Source organism: Melanerpes formicivorus, unplaced genomic scaffold, assembly GCF_026170545.1.
Source record: "Melanerpes formicivorus ecotype bairdi unplaced genomic scaffold, bMelFor1.0.p_v2 SCAF_6, whole genome shotgun sequence".
Taxonomy (NCBI): Eukaryota; Metazoa; Chordata; class Aves; order Piciformes; family Picidae; genus Melanerpes; species Melanerpes formicivorus.
Genome location: NW_027142358.1, coordinates 29,568,312 through 29,590,284, shown reverse-complemented (window position 1 = coordinate 29,590,284; position 21,973 = coordinate 29,568,312). Strand labels below are relative to the sequence as shown.

The 21,973-nt window shown below is 56.0% G+C and overlaps 1 protein-coding gene across 4 annotated transcripts in view; it reads left to right on the top strand.

Moving 5' to 3' along the window:
- The window catches only part of STK32C (serine/threonine kinase 32C), a 93,248-nt gene extending 71,275 nt beyond the window's left edge, over positions 1-21,973 (top strand). For all 4 annotated transcript variants that reach the window (XM_068140272.1, XM_068140271.1, XM_068140274.1 and 1 more), the window contains 10 exons: positions 5,052-5,203; positions 7,104-7,277; positions 8,739-8,776; positions 10,529-10,618; positions 11,317-11,420; positions 11,512-11,628; positions 13,827-13,952; positions 14,123-14,254; positions 15,345-15,412; positions 17,042-21,973. In XM_068140272.1, the coding sequence (XP_067996373.1) occupies positions 5,052-5,203; positions 7,104-7,277; positions 8,739-8,776; positions 10,529-10,618; positions 11,317-11,420; positions 11,512-11,628; positions 13,827-13,952; positions 14,123-14,254; positions 15,345-15,412; positions 17,042-17,174 (1,134 nt within the window). In that variant the 3' untranslated portion in view covers positions 17,175-21,973. The remainder of the gene's footprint in view (positions 1-5,051; positions 5,204-7,103; positions 7,278-8,738; positions 8,777-10,528; positions 10,619-11,316; positions 11,421-11,511; positions 11,629-13,826; positions 13,953-14,122; positions 14,255-15,344; positions 15,413-17,041) is intronic.

Below are 21,973 nucleotides of genomic sequence, written 5' to 3'. Positions count from 1 at the left end.
CAGCACCATGTCTCTGCCTCTTTGAAACACCTCCAGGGATGGGGATTCAACCACCAGCCAGTCTTTGACAACCCTCTCAGGGAAGAAGTTTCTTCCCATTTCCAACCTAAACCTCCCCTGGTGCAACTTGGATGCCACAAACTGGAAGCCAGGAGCTTCCATCTGAGCAGGAGGAGAAAATTCTTTGGTGTGGGGGTGCTGGAGCCCTGGAGAAGGCTGCCCAGAGAGGTTGTGGAGTCTCCTAATCTGGAGAGATTCCAAACTCACCTGTCTGTTGTGATCCTGGGCAAGCTGCTGTGGGTGCCCCTGCTCTAGGAGGGGAGCTGGATTGGATGATGTCCAGAGGTCCCTCCCAACGCCATCCTGCTGCGATTGTGGGGCTGTGCTGGCTGTGGGGCTGTCCATCAGATGTGACAGTGGCTTCCTGCAAAGGACAGGGCGATGATGCCTCAATTCCAGATGAGATCTGCATTTGCAGGAGGCAAAACTCATCTTTGTGCTGCCCAGATGGAGCAATCTCCAGCATTTATCAGCTCCACAGAGCCTGCCCAGAGTGCCAGCCACTGCCTTTTGTTTGAGGCCGGACAAATGGTGCTGCCCCGGGTAATTAGTGGGAGAGAAGTCAGGACAGGCTATTAAATGATTAGCTGACCTCTCATCTGTGTGGGGTCCAGCTCCTGGCTTCCTTCAGTGTCAGCAAGGGAAAAAACAGTGATTGGATTTCTAAAGGAGAAAAGGCAAAGCCTGGCTGGGAGAGAGCAAAGTTGGACTCAAAATCCTGCACGGCAGCAAAAATTTAGATGACTGGGGAGAGCTCATCCTAGAGGAACAAGAAAAGCTTCCAGAAAGGACATAATGTCTGAGTCCCCTGGACACCAAACCACCCACATCCCAGCTCTCCACCTTCCATGCCAGCACAAACCCTGGCTGGGTGGAAAATGGAAACAACTCGTGTAAGCAGCAGCTCGGTGTGTGATGAGGGCAGCAAGAAGCCAAAGACCTTCTAACAGCTTTCCAGAACCTGCAGGGGACTGCAGGAGAGCTGGGGAGGGGCTTTTGACAAGGGCTTGGAGTGATAGGTTGCCCCAGATTCATAGTATCATAGTATCAGTCAGGGTTGGAAGGGAGCACAAGGATCCTCTAGTTCCAACCCCCCTGCCATGGGCAGGGACACCCCACACTAGATCAGCCTGGCCAGAGCCTCATCCAGCCTGGGCTTAAACACCTCCAGGGACAGGGCTCCAACCACCTCCCTGGACAACCCATTCCAGGGCTTCACCACTCTCATGGGGAAGAACCTCCTTCTCCTCACCTCCAGCCTGAATCTCCCCACCTCCAGCTTCATTCCATTCCCCCTAGTCCTATCACTCCCTGAGATCCTGAGAAACCCTTCCCCAGCCTCTCAGGTGAGAGGAAGCTGCCAGCTTTGGTGACAGTACAGGCAGGTCCTCACTGTCTGGGGCCCCAGCAGGGAGGTGGAACCGGGAGATGTTCAGTGCACCTCTTCTGTCCTGAGTCACAAGTGGCAGCTCCAAGCCCTTCCTGCCTCTCCTGCAGCCAGAGGAAGGCAGCTGCATGCAAACCCCCGGACAGCAGCTGAGCACTGGGGGATCTGGGGCTCTGCTGAATCTTTTATGTGCCACGTCTTGAGCAGCACCCAGCCAGCTGATGCCTTCTGCAGCAGCACCCACAGGTCTTTTCTGATGGCTGCCTTTAGCCACTGATCATTCCCTTTGTGTGCAGGAGGACAAAGGGGAGGCTTCTTTCTGCTCCCCACCTTGATTCTCATTGTAGATCTGCGTGGAAATGGGTGGAGATTCGTTTCAAAGGTCACTCTGATTTGTTAGCAGATTTGTTCCTTCCCCAGGAGCAGATGCACAAAAGGAGAAGCACAAAAGGGAAAAGATAGGTAGTGGAGCACTGGTGTCTCAGGGATGGACACACAGACACAAACCACGGCTCTCACCAACAGGGCATCTTACAAAGGGATCCTGCCTGTGGCACAGGGTCCTAAGGTGGCCAAGCTTGCCTGGGGAATCACCAACACTGGTGTGCCTGCTGCAGTGCCCATCAGGAGCCCAAAGAGCATAGAATTATAGGCTGGGTTGGGTGGGAAGGAACCTTTCAAGTCCTGCCCACTGCAGTCAGCAGGGACATCTGCAACTAGAGCAGGTTGTTCTCAGCCCCAAACAACCTGACCTGCAAGGGTTCCAGGGATGGGGCATCTGCCACCTCTCTGGGCAACCTGGGACAGGCTCTCACCACCCTCAGGGTCAAACATTTCTCCCTTCTCTCCAGTCTGATCCTCTTTCTTTCATGTCAAACCATCACCCCTTGTCCTGTTACAACAAGCCCTGCTCAAAAGTCTGTCCCCAGGTTTCTGGTTGGGCCCTTTAAGCACTGCAAGGCCACCAGAAGGTCTCCCTGGAGCCTTCTCTTCTCCATGCTGAACAATCCCAACTCTCTCAGCCTGTCCTCACAGCAGAGGGCTTCCAGCCCTCACATCATTGCTGTGTCCTCCTCTGACCCCACTCCAGCAGGTCCATGTCTCTGCTGTGCTGAGGACTCCAGGGCTGGCTCCAGCACTGCAGGTGGGGTCTAGAAGGACAGGCTTGAGAGAGCTGGGGCTGTTCAGCCTGGAGAAGAGAAGATGCTTGGGAGAAATTAGAGCAGTATTTCAGCATCTGAAGGGGACCTGCAGGAAGGCTGGGGAGGGACTGTTTAGAGGGGTTTGTGGTGAGAGGACAAAAGGCAATGGTTTCAAACTGGAGCAGAGAGGATTTAGGTTGGACATTAGGAGGAAGCTCTTTACAATGAGAGGGGTGAGACACTGGAAGAGACTGCCCAGGGATGTGGGTGAGGCATCATCCCTGGAGACATTCAAGATAAGACTTGATGTGGCTCTGGGCAGCCTGAGCTGTCCCTGTTGAATGCAGGGGGGCTGGCCAAGATGAGCTTTGAGGGTCCCTTCCAAGACAATGCACTCTGTGCATTCCGTATCCCATCCATGCCCACCTGGGTGTTCCTGTACAGACTAGACAGCCCTGTCCCAAGTCCAGGTCCCTGGGAAAGCTGGGGGCACAGCTTTGCTGCACAGGGCAGTCCATGATGGCTGCAGAGCCCCAGGAGCTGTCAGCATTTCCCTATTTATTACCTGAGGTTTCCATTTCCCCTGCAGAGCAGCACGAAGCAAACCCCATCACCATCAAAAGCAGTGCCTGCTGAGACAGAGCAAGCCACAACCTAAAATAATGATACAAATTTAGAGATTAATGAGCTCCAAACCAGAATGTGACATAAAGTGACTTGGGAAGGAGTGGTGTTCCCTGCCTGGGTGGCTGGCAGTTGAAGGGCTTGCTATTAGAGGAGTTACAGAGCAGGGACCATGACTTAAAGAAGCATTTCTGGAGGGGGGTGGGGTGTCTTTCCTGCTCAAAGAATTAAGTATGAAATTATTTTTGCCTGGTTAATTCAAAGCACAAGCAGTTGAGTCTGCTTGAGGCAGGGGGTGGATCCTGCTGGTGCCTTGCATGGCAGGAGGAAGCTCGTTATTATCCTTAACTTTGCACAAAGCAGGGCTTTTACCTCATTATTTTTGTGTTCTGAACAGGCCCTGGCAGCTGCACCCAGGAGCTTTGCACCCCACAGGAACTGGAGGGCATGTGCCAGCCGGGGGGGGGCAGGGCTGAGCCCCATAGCTCAGTGGTGTGGGGCACAGGCTGCCCTGCCTCGGTGGGGCTGAAGCACAGGACACAGCTCACAGCACTGCAGCCTGGTGGGGTTGGAAGGGACCTCTGGAGGCCATCCAGTCCAACCCCCCCTGCTCAAGCAGGGGCACCCACAGCAGCTTGACCAGCAGCATCACAGTGGGGGTGGAATCTCTGCAGAGAAGGAGACTCCACAACCTCTCTGGGCAGCCTGCCCCAGGGCTCCAGCACCCTCACACCAAACAAGTTTCTCCTGGTCAGATGGAACCTGCTGGGTTCCTGTTGGTGCCCATTGTTGCCCCACTCCTATCACTGGGCACCACTGACAGGAGTCTGACCACATCCTCTTTACCCCCACAGCTCCTTTAGCTCTTGCTGAGCATTGAGCAGATCCCCTCTCAAGCTTCTCTCCTCCAGGCTCAACAGCCCCAGGTCTCTCAGCCTTTCCTCCTCAGAGATGTTCCAGGCCCCTCAGCACCTTTGGAGCCTCCCCTGGACTCCTCCATGGCCACCACACCTAATGACTGACTTCTCCAAGGAGACAGAGGCAGTGCACTGCAGCCAGGGGCAGGGCTGTGCTGAGGAGAGGACAGACCTAATTACAGCAGGAGGAGACATTTCATTAGCTCATTTAAAGCTAACTAATTAGCTGTTCTGAAAACAGCTACCTTGGTAATTAAGGTTCATGAGAAGAGCTGAGGCAGGGACACCAGAGGCGATGCTGGATGGGGACCTGTGCCAGCCCAGCAGGCATTGTGCCTGCTGGCTTAGTTGGTGTCAAGTGCCAGGGTTGGGGGCCAGGTTCTGCCCCTGGTCCAGGAGCTGCTGGTGGCCAGGCTGCATGTGCCAGGAGGGGATGGCTGCCATCAGCTGGTGGGAAGTCAAATGTTTCATGGAGGGGACCCACCGTGGCCTCCTGCTTCTTGGCCATGAGAACAGGCAGCTCAGCCTGTGTGCTGGGGAACGAGTGGGCAGGGGGGAAGGAAAGGGACACAGACACTGGCAGAGAGCTTGACCATGGTGGGGTTGGAAGTGACCTCTGGAGATCATCCAGTCCAACCCCCCTGCTAAAGCAGGGGCACCCACAGCAGCTTGCCCAGGATCACCATGGCCAGCTGGGGTTGGAATCTCTCCAGAGAAGGAGACTCCACAACCTCTCTGGGCAGCCTGCTCCAGGGCTCCAGAACCCTCACACCGAAGAAGTTTCTGCTTCTGCTCAGATGGAACCTCCTGGCTTCCAGTTTGTGTCGCTGGGCACCACTGACAAGAGTCAGCTGGCACTGGATGATCCTTGAGGTCCCTTCCAACCCTAACAGTTCTGTGATTCTCTCTGTGGTGCTTCAGGTGTGCATTGTGCAGAAGAGGGACACTGAGAAGATGTATGCCATGAAGTACATGAACAAGCAGCAGTGCATCGAGCGGGACGAGGTCCGCAACGTCTTCAGGGAGCTGGAGATCCTGCAGGAGATCGAGCACGTCTTCCTGGTCAACCTCTGGTGAGCAGCTCCTTCCCCTCTGCCCACGGAGCCACCTTCTTGTGTCCTCCTGGGGGCACAGAAATCTGTGGGAGCATCTCAGTGAGCTGCCCTGGTGGAAGTCACTGGTGACAAGAGATGCATTCAGGAGACGCAGGCCAGAAGATGCTGAAGTGTTGTGGCATCAACTTCAGACCTTCTTAGCTTCCCTTGTTGTGTTTGCTGGGTGTTCCTCACAACCTTCTACATGGAATCTGCAGCCCTTCCTGCCCCCTCTGCCTGCAACTCAGCCTGCAGCCCTTCCTGCCCCCCTGCCTGCAACTCAGCCTGCAGCCCTTCCTGCCCCCCCTGCCTGCAACTCAGCCTGCAGCCCTTCCTGCCCCCCTGCCTGCAACTCAGTCTGCAGCCCTTCCTGCCCCCCTGCCTGCAACTCAGCCTGCAGCCCTTCCTGCCCCCCTGCCTGCAACTCAGCCTGCAGCCCTTCCTGCCCCCCTGCCTGCAACTCAGCCTGCAGCCCTTCCTGTCCCTCTGCCTGCAACTCAGTCTGCAGCCCTTCCTGCCCCCTCTGCCTGCAACTCAGCCTGCAGCCCTTCCTGCCCCCCTGCCTGCAACTCAGCCTGCAGCCCTTCCTGCCCCCCCTGCCTGCAACTCAGCCTGCAGCCCTTCCTGCCCCCCTGCCTGCAACTCAGCCTGCAGCCCTTCCTGTCCCTCTGCCTGCAACTCAGCCTGCAGCCCTTCCTGCCACCCCTGCCTGCAACTCAGCCTGCAGCCCTTCCTGCCCCCCTGCCTGCAACTCAGCCTGCAGCCCTTCCTGCCCCCCCTGCCTGCAACTCAGCCTGCAGCCCTTCCTGGCCCCCTGCCTGCAACTCAGCCTGCAGCCCTTCCTGCCCCCCCCTGCCTGCAACTCAGCCTGCAGCCCTTCCTGCCCCCCTGCCTGCAACTCAGCCTGCAGCCCTTCCTGCCCCCTCTGCCTGCAACTCAGTCTGCAGCCCTTCCTGCCCCCCCTGCCTGCAACTCAGCCTGCAGCCCTTCCTGCCCCCCTGCCTGCAACTCAGTCTGCAGCCCTTCCTGCCCCCTCTGCCTGCAACTCAGTCTGCAGCCCTTCCTGCCCCCTCTGCCTGCAACTCAGCCTGCAGCCCTTCCTGCCCCCCTGCCTACAACTCAGCCTGCAGCCCTTCCTGTCCCTCTGCCTGCAACTCAGCCTGCAGCCCTTCCTGTCCCTCTGCCTGCAACTCAGTCTGCAGCCCTTCCTGCCCCCCCTGCCTACAACTCAGCCTGCAGCCCTTCCTGCCACCCCTGCCTGCAACTCAGCCTGCAGCCCTTCCTGTCCCTCTGCCTGCAACTCAGCCTGCAGCCCTTCCTGCCACCCCTGCCTGCAACTCAGCCTGCAGCCCTTCCTGTCCCTCTGCCTGCAACTCAGCCTGCAGCCCTTCCTGCCCCCCCTGCCTGCAACTCAGCCTGCAGCCCTTCCTGTCCCTCTGCCTGCAACTCAGCCTGCAGCCCTTCCTGCCCCCCCTGCCTGCAACTCAGCCTGCAGCCCTTCCTGGCCCCCTGCCTGCAACTCAGCCTGCAGCCCTTCCTGTCCCTCTGCTTACCCATTTGCTTGAACTCCTGTCTGAAGCCTTGCCTGAACCTCTGCCTGCACCCCTGCCAGCTGGGGGATGGGATGCCCCAGGAGGTGACAAAGGGGACATTAACTGGGGTGTGCACCTGTTAGTGCAGCAAGAGGTTCAAACCCAGGAGGTCACCTTGGGTTGCAGTTGCTGAGTCAGAAGGTGTGGGCCCTGAAGCCAGTGTGTGCCCACGGTGGGCTCCTGCAGGCTCCCCAGGAGCTGTGTGACTAGGAGAGGGAAAAGCCTGACCTGTTTTTGTGCCTCCTGTGAGCCTCATCCCGCTTGCTGCCATCTCACTGACCCCACAGGTACTCCTTCCAGGACGAGGAGGACATGTTCATGGTGGTGGACTTGCTCCTGGGCGGGGACCTGCGCTACCACCTGCAGCAGAACGTTCAGTTCACGGAGGAGACGGTCAGGCTCTACATCTGTGAGATGGCCTTGGCCCTTGACTACCTGAGAAGCCAGCACATCATCCACAGGTAACCACACAGACCCTTCTGAGCTGGGGGAAGCTGCCCACGGTTGGGTTGGAGGGGTTGATGCTGTCCTTACCGAATGCCATTGGTGTCCCCAGGTCACAGAATGCCAGGCTGGAAAGGAGCCCAGGGATCACCTGGTCCAACCTTTCTAGGTGATAGTGTGCTTGGAATGAGGAGGGACAGTGACTTCCTTCTCTCTCTCTCTGCTGGTGATGCAACTCAGCATGCTGTTGACTTGCTTTGCTGCTGCAGCACACTGTTCACTCATGCTGAGCTTGTTGTCCACCAAGACCTCCAGCTCCTTTTCCACAGGGCTGCTCTCCAGCCAGGGGGGGCCCAGTCTGAGCTGCACTCCCGGGCTCCATATTCCCAGGTCCTACCCTTATCCCCATTGAACTTAATGTGGTTCTTGCTAGCCCACTCCTGGAGGGTGGCTGTCCCTTCTGGAGTGTCAACCTCCCCACTCCTTTTGGTGTCATCTGCAGAACTTCATCTGAGTGCTCTTGATCTGGAGGTGTTTAAGAAAAGCCTGGATGAGGCACTTAGGTTAGTTAGGGTTGGGTGATTGGTTGGACTTGATGATCTCTTCCAACCTGCTGGATTCTGTGGTCCTAGATCCAGATCCCCAGCAGATCACTTATGAAGATATTGACCAGTGTTGGGCCCAATATCCAAGTCAGGGAGCTGCTGGCATGAAACCACTGTCAGTGCTGGTCCTGGGCCACCTCAGCTGCTGGTCCTGCTCCCTGTCACTTGGAGGAAGCCTGACACTTCAAAAGCACCTTCTAGGATGGGTTTCACAGCAATCAAGAGCTCCACAGACACAGGCCCAGTGTTATGTTACTGATTGTCCTGGGAAGTGATGCCTGACCAAGTCCCATGCTCCCACTGTTTTGCCCAGCTGCCCAGGAAAGAGATATTTCTAGTCCATCATAAAGGGACTTCAGAAGTGCTCAAGGCTAGGAATATGAGGCCAGCACCAGAACAAGAGGACACAGTCTCAAGCTGCACCAGGGGAGGTTTAGGCTGGGTGTTAGGAAGAAGTTCTTCACAGAAAGAGAGATTGGCCTTTGGAATGTGCTGCCCAGGGAGGTGGTGGAGTCACCATCACTGGAGGTGTTCAGGAAGAGACTGGAGGGGGTGCTTGGTTTAGTTGATTAGATGGTGTTGGATGATAGGTTGGACTTGATGATCTCAAAGGTCTTTTCCAGCCTGGTTAATCCTCTCCTCTCTGAACCTCTCCTCTCCATCCCTGCCCATGGCAGGGGGTTGGAACTGGATGATCTTTAAGGTCCCTTTCAACCTAAACTCTCCTCTGATTCTGCTTTAGTGTATTTTTGGGTTATTTGGTCCTAATTTTTGCTGGCTCTAAAAGCTGCAGGTTGTTTTGTTGTTGTTGTTGAGTTGCACCCTTGACCTGACTGAGCTCTCCTCTTGCTGTAACCTTGCTTCTTTTCCCAGAGACGTAAAGCCAGACAACATCCTCCTCGACGAGCAAGGTAGGACCTCTCTGCTCTGCTGTGCCTGCCTCCTTCAGCTGAGGGACAGATGCTTGAATCCTGGGTGTCCTTTTAGCTGGGAAGAGTGTCCAAAAAGCAGCTCTCCTCCTAACTGAGAGGTCATTGGTTGGATGTACCTGTGCATTGTAACACCAAGGAGGTCCCACCAAGGGCAGCCTCTCTCTTCGTTCCCCTGTGCTCTGCCTCCTCTCTCTCTGTCCCTGTGCACAGGCCCCCAGGCCAGAACTGTGGCACCTGGGGTGGTGGGAGGCACAAAGCAGAGGACTGGGCTTGTTGAGCTTTAGAGTGAGGGATCTGAGCACATGCTTCTAGGATGGCTTTGGTGTCTTCTGAGGGGATGGATCTGTGCTGAGCCAGGCAGAGTGAGCTCAGGAACCTTTATGAAAGCATTGAAACCTATGTGAGAACATCTGTCTGAGGAAGAGACCTGGGGCTGTTGAGCCTGGAAAGAGCAGCCTGAGAGAGGATCTTATGAATGTTTATAAATATCTGAAGAGCAGAGGGCAAGAAGAAGATGGCCAGGGTCTTTTCATTGGTGTCCTGTGGATGAATACAAACTGGAACCCAGGAGGTTCCACCTGAAGATGAGGAGAAAATTCTTTGGTGTGGGGCTGCTGGAGCTCTGGAGCAGGCTACCCAGAGAGGTTGTGGAGTCTCCTTCTCTGGAGACTTTCAAGACCCACCTGGATGTGTTCCTGTGTGACCTGTCCTAGGTGACCCTGCTTTGGGCAGGAGGCTTGAACTGGATGATCTCCAGAGAGCTCTTCCAACTTCTACTATTCCATGATCTGTTGGTCTGAGAGCATCTATCCCAGTGGTCCACAGAGGAGAGGGACTGCCAGAGGTCTTGTAATGCTGCTGCTCCAGCAGTGGATCTTGCAAAACAGTGACACAATCTCTCAGGACAGCAGGTTCCAAACCACCCAAAGTCTTGTCAAACCCAAACCTGCACTTGCATGGAAGTTCCTTAGAAAACAGCACAGGGATAAAGGGGAGAAAGGAGATGTGAGGAGCTGGCTTGTGGATGGAGAGCAGAAAGCAGCCTCCAGCAGGGCAGGTGGCTGGGTTTGCCCTATACCAGGCTGGCTTCAGAATAATGACCTCTTCTGAATCCCCACATTCAGCCCCAAGAACAGAGGAAGCAGAAACAGAGAGAAGGTGTCCCAACAGCTAATGAAAGGGCTGGAGCACCTCTGCTGTGAGGCCAGGCTGAGAGAGTTGGAGTTGTTCAGTCTGGAGAAGGCTCCCTCAAAACCTCAGAGGATTTGAAGGGGGCTACAGGAGAGATGGAGAGGGAAATTTAACAAGGCCATGGGGTGACAGGACAAGGAGTGATGGCTTCAAACTGGAAGAAGTTGGATTGAGATGAGACATGAGGAAGAAATTCATCCCCCTGAGGGTGGTGGGGCACTGAAACAGGTTGCCCACAAACATTGTGGAGGCTCCAAGCCTGGAAGTGTTGAAAGCCAGGTTGGATGTAGACTTGAGCATCCTGGTGTGGTAGGAGGTATCCCTGCCCATGGCCATGGATGATCTTTAAGGTCCCTTCCAACCCAAACCATTCAGTGATTGAATCTGGTGGGGCTGTTTGGTGGGATCTGCCCCTGGTCTGCCTGCGGCCCTGCCACGCTGTGGGAGAGCAGGAGCTGACGAGACAAGTGTGTTGTGACAACAGCCCACCTCTGTCCTGGGCTGCCATTAACTCCTTCTCCACCTGTGTCTCTCTCCAAGGTCATGCCCACCTCACAGATTTCAACATTGCAACAATCATTAGGGATGGAGAGCGAGCCACTGCCCTGGCAGGAACCAAGCCGTACATGGGTAAGGACCGGTCCTGCTCCTCACCCCCTGGCTTCACCTCTCCAGAGTGCACCCTACATGCCCCTGCCAGCCCTTGCCCGTCCCAGAGACATGGAATTGATCAAGGACATTAATTGAGCACCTTAATGCATGCTCCTCAGTCACTCAGCTGAGCCTGAGCCTTTGAGAGGTGGAACTCCTGGGTGATGAACCTCTGGCAGCATGTCCTCCCCATCCCACCCTGCTCTCCCCTCCCTAACCCACCTTGCCCTTCCCTCCTAATCCCACCCTGCTCTCTCCATCCCATGCCATCCCACACTGCACTCTCCATCCCACCCCACCCTGACCTCTCCATTCCATCTCATCCCATCCCACCCTGACCTCCCCATCCCATCCCACCCCGACCTTCCCATCCCAAACCCCCCTGCCCTCCTTGCTGTCCCTGGGATGGTATTTGGGGCATCCCAGTGGCTACTGGGGTTCTGTTACAGTTCAGTTGCTGGGTTGAGAGCGATCTCCCCATGGGCACCCCAAACCCCAGCTGCTCAGTGAGGGCTGGTCTGCTGCTGCTGCTGCTCTGCTGGCTGGCGATGGCTTCCCCCGGGCCCCAGTGCATGCAGATAACCATGAAGCTTTAGATGCTGATATTGGTGAGATGCTGAGTGGGAGCAGACTGAAGTCAAGGAACAACCTGTTGTGTTTTGCCTTCCTATGTTCAGCCCCAGAGATTTTCCATTCCTTCCTGAGCGGTGGGACAGGCTACTCCTTTGAGGTTGACTGGTGGTCACTGGGAGTCATGGCTTACGAGCTGCTGCGGGGCTGGGTAAGGCTCCTGGGTGGCCCCAGGTTGCAGAAGTTGCTTTCTGGCTGAGAGGAGAGGGAGTTCTTCTCATCTTGCTGCTTTCCTCCCCCAGAGACCCTATGACATCCACTCCAACAACCCCGTGGAGTCCTTAGTCCAGCTCTTCAGCACCGTCAGCGTTCAGTACTCATCAGCATGGTCAAAAGAGATGGTGGCTCTGCTAAGAAAGGTAAAGGTCCTCTTGGTGTGGTTGGTGTTGGGTGGTAGCTAGAGTGTGTGAGGCATGGGCTGGGAAACCTTCAGCTGATAGAAATGATGTAAAATTGAAACTGCTGTGGCTGTGTTCAGGCTGAAGCACAGGTTAACCTTGTGTTGTCACAGCATCCCGGCACGGTGGGGGCTGGAAGGGGCCTCTGGAGCTCATCCAGTCCAAACCCCCTGCTGAAGCAGGGGCATCCACAGCAGCTGGCCCAGGATCACATTGGCCAGGTGGGTTTGGAATCTCTCCACAGAAGGAGACTCCACAACCTCTCTGGGCAGCCTGCTCCCAAGGCTCCAGCATCCTCATACCAAGGAGTTTTCTCCTTATCTTCAGACAGTACCTCCTGGGCTCCAGTTTGTGCCCACTGCTGCCTCCTGTCCTGTCACTGGGCACAACTAGCAAGAGTCTGGCCCCATCCTCTTGCCCCCCACAGGTCCTTATCTCTTGCTGAACATTGATCAGATTCCTTCTCAGGCTGCTCTTCTCCAGGCTCAACAGCCCCAGGTCTCTCAGCCTTTCCTCCTCAGAGAGATGCTCCAGGCCCCTCAGCATCTTCGGATCCTCCAGTGGACTCTCTCCCATAGTTCCCTGCCTCTCTTGAACTGGGGAGCCCAGAACTGGACCCAGGACTGCAGCTGTGGCCTCACCAGGGCAGAGTAGAGGTGGAGGAGCACTTTCCTCAGCCTGCTGGCCACACTCTTCATGCACCACAGGAGACCATTTGCCTTCCTGGCCACGAGAGCACACTGCTGGCTCAAGGGGAACTTCTTGTCCCCCAGCACTGCCAGGTCCTTCTCCACAGAGCTGCTGCCCAGCAGGTCACTCCTCCCCTGTAGTGGTGCAGGGAGCTGTTCCTGCCCAGGTGCAGGGCCCTCCACTTGCCCCTGTTGAACTTGCCCTGGTGTGGTCAGTGCCTGCAGGGGGTTTCCACGGCTATGGGGTGGTCTCTGCTGCTTGCTTTCGACTGCCGCCCGAGAAAGCTGTTGAGTTGGTGTGGAGGCTGTGTGGTAGCTCTGCCTGCTGCAGAGCTGAGGAGAGGGGCTGGGAGAAGCTTCTCAACAAGACAGGCACGTGCTGACAGCGACTAAGTGACTGCGCTGTCAGTCAGCCTTGGGTGGACGAGTGCCACGATTAGAGTTTGGTTTAATTGGCGGCAGTGCTGTCAGCGCCGGCTGCGGCGGAGCGTCCCGCAGGCTCACACTGCCATCTGCTGGGCTCCCCCGGAGCCGGGCAGTCAGCGCAGAGTCCTGGAAGGGTAGACTTCATGGAGTGGCTTGGGTTGGAAGGGACCTTAGTGATCATCTAGTCCAAATCCCGTGCCATGGGCAGGGACATCTTCAGCCAGACCAGGCTGCTCGGAGCCCAGTCCAGCCCTGAACAGGGATGGGGCCTCCCCCACCTCCCTGGGCAGCCTGTTCCAACATTTCACCACTCCCATTGTGAAGAGCTTCCTCCTAACATCCAATCTAAATCTCCCCTGCTGCAGTTTCAAACCATTGCCCCTTCTCCTGTCACCACAGGCCCTTCTAAACAGTCCCTCCCCAGCCTTCCTGTAGGTCCCCTTCAGATACTGAAATGCAGCTCTATGGTCTCCCCTCAGCCTCCTCCAGGCTAAGCAACCCCAGCTCCCTCAGCCTCTCCTCACAGGGCTGTGCTCCAGACCCCTCCCCAGCTTTGTTGCCCTTCTCTGGACACCTTCCAGCATCTCAACATCTTTCCTAAACTGAGGGGCCCAGAACTGGACACAGGACTCAAGGTGTGGCCTAACCAGTGCTGAGCACAGGGCAGAATGACCTCCCTGCTCCTGCTGGCCACACTGTTCCTGATGCAGGCCTTCTTGGCCACCTGGGCACACTGCTAGCTCATGTTCATCCTACTATCAAGCAGTAGCATGAATGTGGCATGGAGGCAGCATGGAGGCAAGCCATGTGGTAACTTGGGAAGCAAGAGGGGAGCAGAGATGCCTGTGGAGCAGGTGAGGCAGGAGCAAGAGAGAGAACCAAGCAGAGGGCTGCCCTTAGATAGGCTTTGCTGAACAGCAAGGGGGAATGGGACAGACCTGGGACGCCCTCCCCCTGGGAGGGGGCAAACCAAGTCTCTCTGCTCACCTGGGTCAGGTTTCTCTGTGCACCTGGTTGTAACCTGGCATGCTCTTCTCTGCCCAGCTGCTGACAGTGAACCCTGAGCACCGCTTCTCCTGCCTGGCTGACATGCAGGCTTCAGCCTACCTGTGCGGCGTGGTCTGGAGCGACGTCAGTGCCAAGCGCCTGGAGCCAGGCTTCGTCCCCAACGTGAGTAGGGCTGCTCAGCATCCTGCTGCCCCTCCTGGGAGGCACTGCTGCCCCTCCTGGGAGGCACTGCTGCCCCCAGCAGAGGCATGCCGCTGGAGCAGCAGTTTCTGAGGGTACTGGCAGGGGCAGGTCGCCGCAGTGCCTGACTGGTGTGGTCCTGTGTCCCGCAGAAGGGACGCCTGCACTGCGACCCCACCTTCGAGCTGGAGGAGATGATCCTGGAGTCCAGACCCTTGCACAAGAAGAAGAAGAGGCTTGCAAAGAACAAGTCCAGGGATAACAGCAAGGACAGCTCCCAGTCTGTGAGTGCTTTCTGGGGTAGTGGCCAGCCAGGGCAAGAGGCTGAGCTGCTGAGTTTGGGGAGGGTGGGTAGCAGTAGTTTGGGAAGTGGTGGTCACCATCCCTGGAGGGACTTCAAAGCCATGGAGATGTGGTACTGAGGGACACAGATTCATAGAATGGTTTGGGTTGGAAGGGACCCTAAAGATCATCCAGTTCCAACCACCCTGCCATGGGCTGGGACACCTCCCACTAGCCCAGGTTGTTCAGAGCCTTGTCCAACCTGGCCTTGATCACCTCCAGGGAGGGGGCATCCACAGTCTCTGTGGGCAACCTGCTCCAGTGTCTCACCATCCATGGAGTAGTGGTGACCTGGCAGTGCTGGGTTAATGGTTGAATGTGATGATCTTGGAGATCTCTTGCAACCAAAACCATTCTGTGATTCTGTGACAATGGAGTAACTGCAGAGTTATTTTGGTGAATAAATCTGCCCCAGGTGTTCTCCCAACAACCAGATGTTCCTCCTAGGGAGTTTTGATCAAACCCTTTCACAGCACCCTGTGCTTTGGGAAATGAAAGGACAAAGAGAGGGCTGGGCACACTGCTCAAGAACCATAGAATGGTCCAGGCTGGAAGGGACCTCCAAAGGTCATTTATTTTGGCCTCCCCACAGTCAGAGGGACATCCTCAACTAGATCAGAATCTGAACTGGTTAGGCTGGAGGAGACCTTCAGGGTCATCAAGTGCAAGCAATACCCCAGCACTGCCAGGTCACCACTAAACCATGTCCCTCAGCACCACATCTCCCCAGCTTTGAAACCCCTCCAGGAATGGGAACTCAACCACCACCCTGGGCAGCCTGAGCTAGCCCCTGACAACCTTTTGGGGGAAGAAATTGTTCCTCATGTCCAACCTAAACCTCTTATGGCACAACCTGAGGCCATTTTCTCTTGTCTTATCACTTGTTACTGGGGAGAAGGAAAAAGCCCTGGAGGCAGTGAGCTGTGCTGTCCCCCTCATCTGTGTCAGCTGAAGTCCCTGGTGGCTGGAGCTTGTGGGCAGCAGTGAGATGCGGATGGGACTGCTTATGCCTGTGGTGTTCTTCCTCAACAGGAAAATGACTATCTCCAAGAATGCCTTGAAGCCATCCAGCAGGACTTTGTCATCTTTAACAGAGAGAAGTGAGTGGGGTGGGGGTGGGGCATTTTTTAAGGGAAAATGACTCTTTCTCCTGACTTCCCTTGGGAATCAGAGTGCCAGAGCCTGAGGGCTGGGAGCATCTCACTGCCAGTATAGCTCTGGGTGGCCGATGGCCACCGAGGAGCTCAGGTGCTGCTGCTCTGACCAAAAGAGAGGCAAGCTCAGGGGTTGTTAATCACTACCACTACACAGAGAGTGCTGCAGAGAGACTTCTTGGGTTTAACATACCTGTGGGACGCTGGTGCAGCTCCTCCACTGCATCTTCTCACCCATCCTTCTTGTAGAGGATGATGGCTTGGAACATGAATGTGAGGAGCCTGCCAAAAAGAGTGGTTAGACTTGATGATTCCACACTGACCTGCAAGGCTTCAGCGTTCAGCAGTGCTGCTCACCCAGACTTCAGTCATGATTCCTGACAGTGAGGGTGGTGAGACACTGGAACAGGTTGCCCAGGGAGGTTGTGGATGCCCACTCCCTGGAGGTGGTGCAAGACCAGGTTGGATGAGGCCTCGAGCAAGCTGGTCTAGTGGGAGGTGTCCCTGCCTATGGGTTTGGAACAAAATGATCTTTCAGGTCCCTTCCAACACAAACCATTCTGTGATTCTGTGATCTTCAAGGTCTCCACAGTGGCTCTGCAGGGTGAGGTAATGCAGCTGCTGCCCCTTGTTTGAGTGCTTGGTTCATGAGTAAAGCAGGAGGCAGGCTCCATGGAGGAGGTGGTGGGTGGCAGGGAGCACCAGGCACACGTGGCCAAGGTCTGGCTGAGCAGCACTGTGACATTGCAGCTTGGTGTGGAATCACAGAACTGTTTTGTTTGGAAAGAGACCTTTCAGAGCACGGAGTCCACCCATTCTCTACCTCTGCCAAGGCTGGGGCTACACCATGTCCCTCAGCACCACATCTCTGCCTCTTTGCAACACCTCCAGGGAGTGGGGATTCAGCCACCTCCCTGGGCAGCCTGGGCCATGTTTGAGAACCCTTTCAATGGAGAATTTTCTTATAAAGTCCAACCTTAAACCTTCCCTGGTGCAGCTTGAGGCCATTTCCTCTTGTCCTACTACTTCTTACTGGGGAGAGGAGACCAACCCCCACCTGGCATCAGCCTCCTGCCAGGGAGTTATAGAGAGCCAGAAGGTCTCCCCTCAGCCTCCCATACTGAACTTCCTTAGCTGCTGCTGTTCTCCAGACCCTTCACCAGCTTTGTTGCCTTTCTCTGGACCTGCTGCAGCACCCCAACGTCCTTGTCAGAGTGAGGGGCCCAAGATCAGTAATCAAGGTGTGGCCTCACCAGCACCCAGTACAGGAGGACAATCCCCATCCTGGTCCTGCTGGCCACACCATTGCTGATCCAGTCCAGGATGCTGGTGGCCTTCTTGGCCACCTGGGCACACACTGCCTCACAGTGTCAGAGTGTTTCAGTGTGTTTGGCTGTGTCCCTGTGCTTCATGTTCCCTAGAAGAATCCTTCACCATGGGTCTGCTGTGGGCACCTCTTGGCTGCAGCTCACGCTGGCTGCAGAGCGCCTTCCCACCACCCCTTCCGCCACCCTCTCTGTGAGCTGCTAGCTCTGGGGGTGTCTGAGTAATGCCTGCTCCCTCTGCTCCACACAGGCTAAAGAAGAGCCAAGAGCTGACCAGTGACTCCGTGTCCCACCCTGAGACCGCTGATGAGGCCGAGACGGAGGCTGAGGCCTCCAGCTTGAACATGTGCAGCTCCGTCTGCTCCTCTGCGGGCAGCAGCTAGGCTGGGCGAGGGCCGTGCCAATAACCCATCCTCAGGGTGTGCTGAGCACCTCAGGCTGTCCTCTGCTGCCACCCAGGAGCACCAAGGAGTCTCTCAAAGCTGTAGCAGGAGAGTTAGTTCCTTTGGAACCGGGCTCCTGGATTTGATGGCTCTCCAGCTGGGTGCCCGTGGTGGCTGGAGATCCTCACCACGCCACTTGCCAAGGAGGTGGACCAGCTTCTCTTTGCCCTTTTGAATGCCAGGTTGCTGAGCTGCTCGTGGTTTGGACACAGCAAGGTGACAAGAAGTGACATCCTTGGGTAGGGCCCCGAGGACACGGAGCAGGTGGCAAAGAAGGAAGGCTGAAGGAGTGCTCTCAGTTCTGCTTTGGTGTCTTCTGCTCACAAAGGCTGCTGCAGGGACAAGCCACCTGCTGCCTGTGTTGGAGCAGCCCCAGGCTGTGTCAGGTGGCACCAGCCTCCTGGAGTCTTGAGCTGTTGGGGTCCTGCTCTGGGTGGCATCAGCCTCGCAGAGCCCTGAGCTGTTGGGGTCCGGCTGCAGAAGGACATCCCAGGCACCTCCTTGTCCTCTCCTCACCTGTCAGAGTTTCTTCCCCACCTGGGGGCCAATAAATGTTTTCCTTTGCACTGCCTGAGTTCTGCTGGGGCTGGGCCGTGGCTGACCCTGCCGCAGCATTCGCTTCCCTGCCGGAGCTGCTGCAGAGGCGAGGAGCAGGGCAGAGCCCGAGGCTTGGCGCTGGCTCTCCATGCTTGCAGGACACAGTTTGTCACAGGTTCAGGTTTGACTGGAGGCCGAGTGGGTGGCCTTGCAGTGCTGCTGGGGTCAGAGAGAGGAACATCTGATTTCACCCCTCAGCTGACTTCACTTTCCCTGTCCAGTGCTGTCTGGAACTGCCCTGTTCAACTGTCTGAGCCAGCCAGGCCATCACCTGGCCTTGGCCCAGCTGTGGGTGTTGCCTTCTCATTCCACAAGCCTTCACTCTCTGAGGTGCTTGGTCTGCTCTGGAGGGGCTTTTGGTTGCTACTGATAAAAACCAGCCATGGGTCCTGCTGCCAAGGGGGGTTGGCTGGCACTGTGTTCACTTCCAAACCACCACCATGGTGGTACATGCAGGGAGGTGGCAGGGTCTGCATCCCTGCTGTACCTTCACAAGGCAGAGGTGGACAGAAGGTGTTCCTGCCAGGTGCAGACTCCTCCAGGGCACAAACAGAAGGTGAAACTGCCAAGGAACCATTCCATGTGAGCGAGGACACGGGGTGTGCATCTCCCACAGCTTCATGTGGAAATCAGCAGGTGGCTGCATGCTGCAGGAGCAGAGGGGCATGGAGGTCTCCTAAGAAGATCTCAGGTCCATGGGTACAGCTCTGATACCGTGGCATGATTGCTTTCAGACCAGAGCCAGGTGGAGCTGTTGGATGGGACAGCTCTCAGCAGCGTGGGGAGCACCCAGCACCAGTGAGGGACCACAGGATGTTAGGGGTTGGAAGTGACCTCAGGGGATCCTCTAGTCCAATCCCCCTGCCAGAGCAGGACCATAGAATCTAGTGCAGGTCACACAGGAATGCATCCAGATGGGTCTTGAAAGTCTCCAGAGAAGGAGACTCCACAACCTCTCTGGGCAGCCTGCTCCAGTGCTCTGTGACCCTCACAGTGAAGAAGTTCCTCCTCATGAGGTGGAACCTCCTGTGCTGGTCTTTATATCCATTGGCCCTTGTCCTCTCCCAGGGTGCAACTGAGCAGAGCCTGTCCCCTCCCTCTTGACCCCCTGCCCTCAGAAATTTAGAAACATTTACATAAATCCCCTCTCAATCTTCTCCAGGCCATAAAGCCCCAGGTGACCAGGGCCACACCACTGGCCCCAACCTCAGCCACACCGTCTTCAGGACCATGTGTGCCTGGATGGGTCTCATTATGGTGGTGAGCAGCCCCTGCTCACTGAGTGGGCACCCTGGTCCTCATCCCTGTGCTGTCCTCATGTCCCCTGTGCCCCATGCCAGGGCATCCAGCTCTGTCCTGGCACATTGGGTGCACCCTGGCTGCCAGCTCCAGGGGATGTCTTGGTGGGCTCACCTCCCACCACACCACAACCATGCCCAAGGTAGCAGTGACACTTTGATCTCAAGTCACAAACCCACATCACAGCAGGCTCTGGTTGGCTTCTGAGCAGAGCATCTGACAGCCCTGCAAGGAGCAGAGACTTGCCCCTTGTGCTACCAGTGCTCAGGTGGGGCAAGAGGAGCAGGAGGAAGGGCAAGCCCTGGTGGTTGTTGAGAAGTTAGCAAGCAGAGATGATGCCCCCCTGGTGTGGAGAGGCTTTCTCACTCCCTTGCAGTGTTTGCCACCTTTCTGTAAACAAGGACAAAAGTTCAGGCTATCAGAATGACAAGGAGCAGAACCTACTTATGGACCAAACCCTCCTGAGATACAGATAGATCCTGTTCAGCCAGAAGCTCTTGGGCCAGGAGAGAGGGCAGCAGTTTGGTAGGACATGTCTAGTGAGAGGGTCTGCAAGGGCTTTTTAGGAAGGACAAGGGGTAAGCAGCCCTTGAGGCTGAGGTTGGTGTGAGCTGCCTCACTTCTCAAGTGGGTGTTTCTCACCCCAAACCATCTCCATGCTGGTCCTTTTGGTTCCCTTTTCTTGGGTAAATTGTGCAAAATGCCCTTGGCAGAGCTGGGAGAGGTGCTGGGGAGACACTAGGTAATGGTTCCACTCCAGATTCCTGTGGAAGCCCCACTTTCTGCTTCCATCTATTCCCAAACCTTGATTGCTGAGTGAAGCAGGAGGACACTGAGCTCTGGGATGGTTGTGCTGAGGAGAGACACTGAGTAAAGTCTAACTGCAGTTACTCACCTTGGACCTGAAGTACTACAGGGGGAAACCTCACCAGTGCCCAGGGACCAAGCTTTATTGGTGCCTGCTCCAGCCTAGACCCTGGAGAAGAAATTACAAGGAAGGAGTCACTGGAAAATGGAGCAAAAGATAGGAAGGAGGTTTGGGTTTGCTTCATTGTCACCTGGGTTTCAGACATGGGGTCCTTCAGCCCCCAATGTGCAGCTGCTCTCTGGGCCCTTTTGCTGTGCCCATTGCTGTGTCCCTGTCACAAGCTTGTGCTGGCTGAGCTGAGCTCAGCCCTGACAGCACTGCAGAGAATCACAGAGTGGTTTTGGTTGGAAGAGACCTACAGGGTCATCAAGTCCAACTATTGACTGCCAGGCCACCACCAAACCACGTGCCTCAGCACCACATCTCCACAGCTCTGAAACACTTCCAGGGATGGGGAATCCACCCCTGCCCTGGGCAGTCTGGGGCAGGCCTTGACAACCCTTCTGGGGAAGAAATTGTCCCTCATGTCCAACCTAAACCTCCCCTAGGACAACTTGAGGCCATTTCCTCTCAGTCTACCAAGGGAGATACAAGGGAGAGGAGACCAACCTCCAGCTGGCTCCAAGCTCCTTTCAGAGGGTTGTAGAGAGCAATGAGGTCTCCCCTTAGCCTCCTCTTCTCCAGACTGAACAACCTCAGTTCCCTCAGCTGCTCCTCACCAGACCTGTTCTCCAGACCCTGTGCCAGCATCATTGCCCTTCTCTGGACCTGCTCTAGCACCTCAATGTCCTTCTTGGCCCAAAACTGAACCCAGGATTCAGGGTGCAGCCTCACTAGTGCCCTGGTCCCTCTGGTCACAGTATTGCTGGCCCAAGACCTGTCCCCATAGCTCCTTCAAAGCATGTCCCATGTAAAGCTGCCCCCATCTGTGCCACCCCATCACATGTGGTGCCATCAGCAGCCATCTGGCACAGACCAGGCTGAAGATGGGGAAGGATGTCTGGGGTGGGGGAGAGGTCCAGTGGGCTTACCCCCAACACCATCCTCTGGGGCTGGTGTCACTGAAGGGAGTCCTCAGCTGCTTCTGGTGCTGCTGAAGGGTCATCTGCTGAGTGCCTGGTGGGTACATGGTGTCAGGGGCAGCTTGCCAGCACTGGGACCAGCAGATGACCTGGCCGTGATACTGGGCACAGAGAGGACACCAGGCTGGTGCAAAAGGATCTCTGACAGGGTCCTTGCTGGGGAAAAGAGGTGAATGTGGAGTTCTCAGCACTGCTCCTCTCCTGCACCTCTCTCTGTTGCTCCAGGCATGAGCAAACCTTGCGGTGAAGCCAGGAAATGCTCATGGCACCAAACCCTGCCAGGCAGAGGGAGGTCAGCAGAGCTCTGGTTGCCATCTCCACCACAGCCAGAACCTAATCCTTCCCTGCAGCTGACCCTTTGAATCCAGGGACTTTTTGTATGACAGATTTGCACGGGACGTGCCCTCGCTCTGCAAAGCCTCCATCACCTTTCAATTCTTCTCCTTGACCTCCTCACCAGGGTTCTTTCCTCACCTCTGTTGTCTCCTCAAGTCTTTCAGGGCTGCCCATCTTCCAGTCCTTCCATTCAGCTCCACAAACCTCGCTGAGAACTTGGTGTAGAAAACACATGCTGGGTCAGGTCCTGACGTGTCTCCTGTGGCCAACTCTTTATTACCTTGTCCCTTGCCAAAAAAAACAACCCCAACAAAAGAGAGAGGAAGAGTCATAAAACAACAGCCACAAGGCCAAGGGCATGACCTTGGTGTTGGGGCAGTGCTGACATCTGATGCCTTGGTTGCACTTGGAGGAGGTGTTTCCTTGGTCTTTATGTTGAAACATCCCTCTGATTCTACTGCATGGAAGTTGTCCCATGCCACAAAAGCATTTCAGTTCTGCCAGGGTTTTGTTTCTGCAGAGGAGCCATTGCCTGTGTGCAGGAATAAATGTCTGTT